The sequence below is a fragment of the Chrysochloris asiatica genome, unplaced genomic scaffold (assembly GCF_000296735.1).
Source record: "Chrysochloris asiatica unplaced genomic scaffold, ChrAsi1.0 scaffold00064, whole genome shotgun sequence".
NCBI classification, from domain to species: Eukaryota; Metazoa; Chordata; class Mammalia; order Afrosoricida; family Chrysochloridae; genus Chrysochloris; species Chrysochloris asiatica.
Genome location: NW_006408582.1, coordinates 14,993,681 through 15,002,713, shown reverse-complemented (window position 1 = coordinate 15,002,713; position 9,033 = coordinate 14,993,681). Strand labels below are relative to the sequence as shown.

Genomic DNA, 9,033 nt, shown 5'->3' with positions numbered 1-9,033 from the left:
AAAAAAAAAAGCAAGGGGACTGTGGGAATTTGTGACTTATGTGTGCACTTGAGTGTGCATGAATTGGAAGAGTTCGGAGGCTGCCTTTTGATGGTGTCTGTCAGTGTGTGTCAATGCAGGTAAATCATTGGTGAATGTGACCAGGTAGGTACCAGAGTGTTTCTTTGTGTGCATGCATGTGTGGAGGACAGATGTGACCAGGCCAGCCTTTGGCAAGGCAAGTGGGTGTGTGGGTTGGTAAGTGCACTTGAGGGTGGTTGTATCTCACTCTGTCTATAGATTGTATGGTAAGTCTGGAGTTAGCACTGTAAGATAAGCACTGACCATAAGGTCGTTTGAACCACAAGGTGAGCAGCTCAAACTCACCAGCTGCTCATCAGAAACCCCTATACAAGGTCACTATAAATCAGACCTGACTCGACAGCATTTAACAACAACAACATAATTGTACAAGGAGTCCTGGTGTGGTGTTGTAAGATAAGCACTAGACTGCTAACCACCTGACTGATGGCACTTAACAACAACAACAATATACTTGTACAATTGAGGATCTCTCCTCACGGTAGGTGGAGATAATCCTCTTCCAGGGCCTGTATGAAGAATTCCCCCTCCAAAAATTGGGATGAGAGCAATGAGGAGGAAGGAAAGAAGTACATACATGCTAAACAACTCCTCAGGGCCAGTCACTGCACTAAGCTCTTTCATCGCTCTTCCTCACCACAGCTTGATAGTGAGGAATCTGCTTTGAAGGCTGAAGTCAGGCAGATATGGTAAGGGGTAGAGCTGGGATTTGAACCTAGGCCTTTCTGGTGCCAAAAGCCCATGAGGTTCAGTTTTTGTCCCAGTCCTTCTTTGGAAGGTCAGCTTACCCCCCTAGCATTCCCTTCAAATTGAATTGAGGGCATACTCTCCAGGTAGGGAAGTGTGAGAGAGGGGAGGAGGCCATTGGTGGTGAGAATGGGGCAGGAAAAGGAGGGCAGCTGATAACAGAGAGGTCTATGCAAACATACTTTGTGGAAGGTAAGGAGAGAGAGGTGGGCAGAGGAAAGGAAATGATGCTTCCCAATTCCGGCCAAGCAAGTGGTCACATTGCACTGTGGTTATGAGCATGGCTTCAGTCAAACCACCTGCATGTTGATGCTGGTTCCATCCCTCACTAGCTGTGTGACAGGGGGCAGTTCACTCTATGCCGCAGTTTCATTCTCTTTACAATATTGATTGTAACTACCTTCAAAGGTCATTGTGAGGATTAAATCAGGTGACACAAGTAAATTTTTGCATCGGTGATTTGCACATTGGTGGTAGTCAATAAAGTTGATGCATCATTATTATTACTTAATAATATTACCCAATAAAGATGACATATCATTATTAAGTAATATTACTATGATTCTTGTGATTATCACCTTTACTCTGGCTGGAGTTACACCAATACCTACTGGGGAAAGGGGCGTTGGAGGGTTTCACTCACATGACAGCTCCTGGCCCTGAATCTTTCCTTTCTTCATGTCAATACCCTGAAATAAGAGAAAGGCATGGAATGAGTTACTCCTGGGGTAGCAGAAGGCTTAAACCATGACACTTCAGTCCAAGTGGTTTCTGATGAGCTGTTTCTTTGAAGATGTTTCTAGAAGGACAAGGAGGAAGATGAATGACTAATTCTGAGAGACATTGCTAAAACAGAGCTGTGGGATTTTGGTCTGGGTGTCTCAGGAGCACTTGGGGAGAGAGGTTGGACACAGATATCTTAAGTATGGACAATTCTCAAAGGCTGTTCAGCCAGCCCATCTTCTCAGGAGGGAGGATTCTGCTTTGCTTGGAGCCTTCAGACTATGAGGCCAGTGACTATATCTTTCCCAAAAGGGAAAGGACAGGAGGGAGGCGGTCCCTCGGATTCTTGAGGCAGCTTCTTTCCCAGACTCAAGTTGACTCAATCCACAGCCTCTAGGGCAGATTCTTTGGCCGCTGGTACAGCCTCAGTTTCCCTCCTTCCCTTCATTCCCCTCCCTTCTCTCTACTCAGTGTCTGTGGGATAATGAGATGATCCTGGGGGCGGGTGCTAATTATTGTTTGTGCAGGACTGAGAGATGCTCAGATGAAAGGGACTGGAGCTAGGCCCCTGGGTGCCACAGCTCAGGACCCCGGGCTCGGGCCAGGGAGCCCTGCGGCTCCTCAGTGTGGGATTTTATAGCCTTAATGATGGTGATTAAGGTGGCTCTTAATTGATTCTGCCAACACCTAACTGTGCCCTGGCCACCTTTCCACCAAGCCTTTCCCCTTGCAGAGGGGTTGGTCTTTCAGCACTCAAGGTGGGAGGAGGGTGAGAGCAGTGAGAAGGCCTGGTTTGAGTAGTTATGAGAAAGTGGCGCTGGGAAGATGAGATTTCCCCTCAATTATCTGTGGGGAATCTCTGGATCAACTGGGTGACCCAACCCTTGCCTTGTGGCTTACTTTTTATAAAACCAAATCCCTATTCCCTCATTCCAGAATCCTTCCTGATCTCCCTTTTAGGCTACTAGTAGGTCACTGCTTTAACTGTTTTCACTTTAAGTCTCTTCTGCCAAACATCCCTCTCCCCTAGGCTCATTCCTATTGGTCTAGATTACCTGTGAAGTTCCTGGGTGGTGCAAATGGTTGATGTACAAGTCTGCTGGAGGTTTGAGTTCACCCAGAGACACCTTTGAAGGAGTGGCCTGATAACATACTTTTGAAAAATCAACCATTGAAAACCCACTGGAGCACAGTTCTACTCCGACACACATGCATTCACCATGAGTTGGAATCCACTCAAAGGCAACTCTTAGGTTACTTGTATTTGGAAGAAGGGAAGAGGGACAGTAGAGGGATAGAGGTTTACATCACGAGCCCTTCTACACTTTGTTTCTTCACCCCCTTCTGCATGAGATACCTTTCCTTTAACTACATCCTTCTATCCTCTTGAATTCCATCTTTCTGCCTCAGGAACATCCAGGCGCTCTTCAAAGTTAGTCCCATTAGCAGAATGGTACACATTCTAGCCCTGTCTTGTCCCTTTCTCAGCTTAGTCCCCTGATTGCCACTCACATTATTCAAAGATGGCCCCAGGCCCAGGGGAGACCAGGGACTGACATGCATGGGCTCCAAGATAGGATAAGGTGCTAGAAAATCCAGTGTTGATGTTACTTCCTCTTTTCAGTGCCCCCTGCCCCTGGGTGTCCAACTCTTCCAGCAGAGCAGGTAAGGACCTGAGGCCTAGAGTCACTTTCCTAAAATAACTCCTCTGGCCGCCCTGGTGAGACTGAGAGATCCGGGGGCTGAGCCCAGGGAAACCTGGCCCTGCCTACCCTGCTCTGAGCTCCCCAGCCTCCCCCTCATTCCTTTCCAAGTCCTCCCAGCCAGCGGTTTGTTTAAACCAAACAATAGCAACCCAAGCTGGCTGGTGTTTTTTCAATTCCCCACAGGCTTGGGTCCCACCCAGAGTGATAAACAGACCTCTCTCTCTTATGTAGGGATGGGGTGAGGTGGGGACTTGGGGCCCATAAGGTCAGGGAGTTAGCTTGTGCAGAGTGGTGTGGAAAGTCTGATTTGTATCATTGCTCAGGGTGGGAAGGCTCTCCTTCCCCTCCCAATCACCGTGTGGAGCCTTTTCTCATCAGCTGGGGCCAACTTGGCAGAGATGTACACAAACCCGTGGGTTGGATTCATTGAGTAAAGCCACCAGGTTCTTCCTGCTGCCTTCTGCAGCCCAGATCATGATGAAGTTTAGACTGTTCAGGGTCTTGTCTTGGGGGAGCAGTGGCAATTCAGTGGTAGAATTTTTATCTTCCATGTGAGAGACCTGGGTTCAATTCTCAGCTCATGCACCTCAAGTACAGCCACTGCTAGTTCTGTTAGTGTTGTTATGATGCTGAACAGGTCTCAGTGGAGTTTGTAGACTAGGATGAAAGGCCTGGTGATCTACTTCTGAAAATCATCCAGTGAGAACCCTGTGGACCACAAGGGACCAGGCATGTGTTTCGTTCCAATGTGCGTGGGGTTGCCATGAGCCACAGCAGCTAACAACAGCTAACAGGAGGGTCATGTCTGGAGCTAGTTCTATGTAGAGGCATGATCCCAGGTGGAAGAAAGTGTAGGGAAGGAGGGCAGAGGAGCAGCAACCTGGTGGCAGAAGGACACCCACAGCCCTCGTTTGGTCAGGGTTGGCCTTATTTCGGGTGGCATTTGAAATCTGCCCTCATTGGTCTGACCTGGGGCGAGTGAGGGCTAAGCTTTCTACCATAGACTCAAATACCAAGTAGGGACTTTAGAAAATCACATTTAGAAGGAGAGAAAGTTGAGCCCCAGAGAGATCAAGGTGCTTGTCTAGAGCATGTGGCCAATGAGCAGGAGAACCACAGAGTGTTCAAGGGGCAAAGGTCTTCAGAGACCACCTGCCTTGAAGTCTCACAGCCAGGATGGGGTGTCATTCCTTTGGTAAGCAGCACTGCCTGCCCTGGTGTTTCCTATGACCTCGTGACAACCCATCACTCCTCTGGGAAGCATTGTTCTGAGAAGATCATTATCATAACACACAGATTTTACTTGGAGGTTGGGACTGCAGTGAAAATGATTATCCCCACCCCATAGGAAAACATCAACTCTACTAAAATATCTTCATGGATTAAATATTTATATTTAGCCTATTGAGGTGGTCACCTTAAAAAGCTGAAATTCTCAGGGAATGGATGAGAATTGAGGGGAACATATGGGGTGTTTCTAAGCACTGCCCAGGGACAATGGACTGAGGATTTTCCTGACGCTGGGGTGTGACTCTGATGCTTGAAGAACATAGAGAGTACACCTGTCAGGTTTGAGCAGAGAAGAGCTTTGGAAGGAGAACCTGCAGGAGCTCATCTTCACCTTGGGCTTCCTCACCTTAATTCCACTTCCCCGAGCTCAGGTGTGCTCACTCCTCTTTCAGACAAAACCGCCTTTCCCTTACTATGAGATGGGCTGACATTTTTCAAAAGAACTTGTCTAAATGCTAAGGTTAGAAAAAGAAACTAATTTCAGAAATTACAAACAGCATAGAAATATTGTCAGGTTTCTGATCTCCAAGAACACAATAAAGTCCAGCCATTTCAGATATCAGGGTGCCAGGCCTGGGGCATTCAAAGTATTGGAGTGTGCCTGGAGGTCATTCTGCACACAGTTTGGGGTCCTCCTTCTCAGGGGCTGGGTGGCCGGAATAGAAATTCTTTTCCCTATCTGCATCCCCGGGAAACAGGGAGATGGATGCCTATCACCTGTTTAGCAAAGGGTGGGCAGGAGGAGGTGAATTGCTCGGTAGATCCTGAAATACTCCAGCTGTAATAATGAACCAGTGGCTGTCTAGTTGATTCTAACTCATGGCAACCCCATGTGTATGAGAGTAGAACTGTGCTCCGTAGGGTTTCAAGGCTGTGCTCTTTTGTAAGTACATCACCCGTTTGTTCTTCCAGGGAGCCTCTGGGTGGATTTGAATTGCCAACCTTTTGATTAGTAGACAAGAACTTAACCAGCTTCTAGCACTGTGTTCTTTAGTTAACCTGAGACAAATCAATCAGAACACATCTCATAAGACAGTCTGTATAAACCTGGCCCAGGAATGGGGTTAATCTAATTTATGGTCTAGCTCCGACTTTTTTTTTTAAGTATATCACATGCTAGTTCCAACTTCGTTTGACAAAGAAGCAATGAGATGGAAGAGAGGCTGGAAAGAAAGAAAATTCCCCAGAGCACTAATCAATTGATTGATTTCATAACCTCCCATGCATGAGAAGGGCAGATACCATTATCTTCATTTTAGTGGAAAAAGAACCCCAGAAAGCTTGTGTCTACCCACATTTCATCTTCTTAAGGGCATCTTTGTAGCTCTTAAAGTACTTTGCACATAGTTGGTGTAGTGGATATTGTCAGTGTCTGGCCACGTCCCCTTGATTCGACCACTTCAGTGTGTATCAGTTGAACCCCCTACCTGTTTATCTTGCCCCCCAAAGCTCCTTTTGCCACCTGTGCAGTGGGGCTGGAATGCCAGGGTGTTAATGCCCCATGGCTAGAGCTCTCAGCCAGTGACTGTTGGGAATTGGTCTATGAATACTTCAGCTCCTTGTCTCTTGGGTGGGATGACTCTGGCTCCAGGTAGCCACAGTGGAACTTACTGGATAATGATCCCTTTATTGTTTGCCTTCATTTTCCTGTCTTACTTACCTTTTCCCATACTGGTATTTCCTGTGTCATCTTGAAAATAAACTACTTGCACTAGAATCCTTGTCTCAGGTTCTGCTTATAGGAAAACCCAATCTAAGATGGTAGGCATCAAATAGATGGTAACTGAATGAATCAGCCAATGAAGGTGCTACACAAGTAGCTGCCTCACAGTAGGGAGTATGCTCCCTACTCCTGGCTAGGTCTCTTCTGATGGGACCATATTGCTGATATCTACCTGGACCTGCACTGAAGTTTAAACACAAGGTTGCTGGTTCAAACTCACCAGACACTCCTTGGAAACTGTATACAGGGTCACTAGGAGTCGGGATCAATTCAACAGCACCTAACAACACAACGCCTGGACCCGCATCCTTCCATCCTCTCAGGCCAGTCCTCAGAGTTCCCTGGCAGAACAGGTCCCTGATATACTAAGCCTTTGGAGAACTGTAGACAGATGAGCCAAGGAGATGAAAATCATCTCTACCCATTGTTTCTTGTCCTCATGGGGACAGTCAGAGAGCTACATTTTCTGAGGTCTCTTCTTAGAACTGAGGGTGCAGAGATGCATGCTTCCACTCAGGAGCCCTGTAGTTACAGCCTCTTTGAGACCCAGTGTCTAGATTTGGTTTGTAATGTCTCGTGGGTGGGGAAGGAACTTGACTCAGTTGCTGGTCCCATCAGGAAGACCAGCTCAGTTTCTTCATTCCCCTTCAATTACCTACAGCCAACTGCCCGCCCACCTGGGCGTTTGCGAAGGTCTCTGGTACTCAAGCTCGATGACCCCCAGAGCAGAGGGTCAGTAGCACATTTCCTTGAGCTCGTGTGAGATGATTTAATCTCTTCACCCACCTCTTCCCATTTGGACAGGAGGAATCAATCACTTCTTCCTGGCTACAAACTCTAGTCAGAGTGGGAAGTTTCGCTTTTTGATCTATGAGGTGGGGGGTAGGGGGTGGTGGTGGACATCAGAAGAGTCCCTAACTTGAAAAGTGAGCTACATAAGGATGTTGGGAAGATGAGGGAGTGGAGAGGGAGAAATGAGCAAAATAAAGCACTTAGAGGGAAGTAGGAAAAAGGGAAAATAGCAACAGAGTTCCAAGCTTTCTGACACTGGCATCAAACAAGAAAGCTCCTTGCTGTTTCACACAGCTGCCTGCAAGCTGCCAAGTGGCAAAGGATCCAGGAAAAGGCACAGGATTGGAAACTGCTACCCAGCAATCTGTGTATTCTGCAATTAACAAAGGGTAAAGCGATTGACAGTTCCCAAACTCTGAGCTCCCTAGGGGCGTTGGCTGCCAGGCCTCCTAACACCAGCCCCAAGAGGACTCAGCCAGGGAGACTGGTGCTTGCTCAAAGGGAAAGGTTGCAAATCAATTAACCCTATGGCCTGCTCTTTTGCCCTGGGGCTGGGGAAAGGAGGGGTGACCACTGAGGTGGGTGGAATGAAATCTGTGGGAAGTGAGAAGAAGGTGGCACAGACCTGAGCCCTCCTGGGAATTGAGTGCTTCTAGACTCCAGGGTGCAGAATGGCCAATTATTTTGTGCACCAGTTTCCCCTCAAGAAATGTCAACATCAAAGACCTGATAGGCCTTTTTCTGGCACCTTCCTGGGCAGTGGGAATGGCAAGGTGAATATCAGCTTTGGAATATGCCAGCTAGTGGGCAGTAGATCCTGGTAACTTGGCACAGATTGACAACAGAACCCCTGGATTTTGATTCCTAATTTGGTTTCAGATATGTAGCAAGTTACTTCCCTGGATTGCCAGGTGCCAAAATGGGGTGAGGTAGGTGGCTGTTGGGGAGTGATTTGCTCCTTGGGATAAGAATGGGTGGAGCTTCATTCAGAGCTTTACTCTGCTCCATGACATGGTTAGGAGGCAAGATTTCCCAAGGCTATGGTTGTCTGTAGCTTGAAAAGTACAGGCTGTCCAGGCCCTCTGTTCCAGGCCATGTGGAAGGGCCCAGTAAGCCATGCTGTCTTGCACCTGTGTGTGATAGTATCTAGCACAGAGTTAGCCTCAAGGAATGATGGCTGGGTAGATGGGTAGATAAATGAATGAATGAATGAGAAATTTGTGTTGGAAGTAGAAACATGAATAAGACACACTTCATGTTAACTAGGGTGTGGAGGGCAGGGAATGTGAGGGTGGGGAACTTCATGGAGTTCATGGAAAGATTCCATTATCTTTTCATTCCATTTTCCATGAGCTTTATGAAGCCCTCTCATAACTGAACTAAGAAATAACTTTATGTTGTTGTTGTTAAGTGCCTTTGAGTTGGGTCAACTCATAGCGACCCTGTATAGGGTTACTGAGGAGTGGCTGGTGAGCTTGAACCACCGACCTTGCGGTTCAGATTGACCTTGTAGTCCAGTGTATTAATCTGCAGTGTCACACCAGGACTCTAACTCTATGTTAGACCTTTTACAAACAGTTCCTGGGTAGCACGAATGGTTAAGTGCTGGAGTACTAGCTGAAATCTACATGAAATATGGAGTTCCTGGGCGATGCAAATAGTTAAGCATTTGGTTGCCAAACAAAAGGTTGCTGGCTTGAGTCCACTCAAAGATATCTTGGAAGGAAGGCTGGCAATCAGCCACTGACTACCCTCTGGAGCATGGGTTACCATGAGTTGGAGTTAACATGATAAAAAAAAAATTTTTTCTTACATGAAAAAAAATGACAACAACTGGGCACTTCCATGTGAAAAAAAAGTAAGGATACTTCCATGTGATATGATGCAGAAGATTTTTTTTTATTCCTTCTAGTGTTTTTTGTTTTTTTTTTCAGTTTTATGTTTTTCCTACAATGAACATATGCTAATTTT

At 46.8% G+C, this 9,033-nt stretch overlaps 1 protein-coding gene across 1 annotated transcript in view; it reads right to left on the bottom strand.

Annotated features, from left to right (window-relative positions):
• The window catches only part of PEBP4 (phosphatidylethanolamine-binding protein 4), a 329,605-nt gene that overhangs the window by 17,016 nt on the left and 303,556 nt on the right, over positions 1-9,033 (bottom strand). The window contains exon 4 of the mRNA XM_006864386.1: positions 1,472-1,517. Coding sequence (XP_006864448.1) covers positions 1,472-1,517 — 46 coding nt within the window. The remainder of the gene's footprint in view (positions 1-1,471; positions 1,518-9,033) is intronic.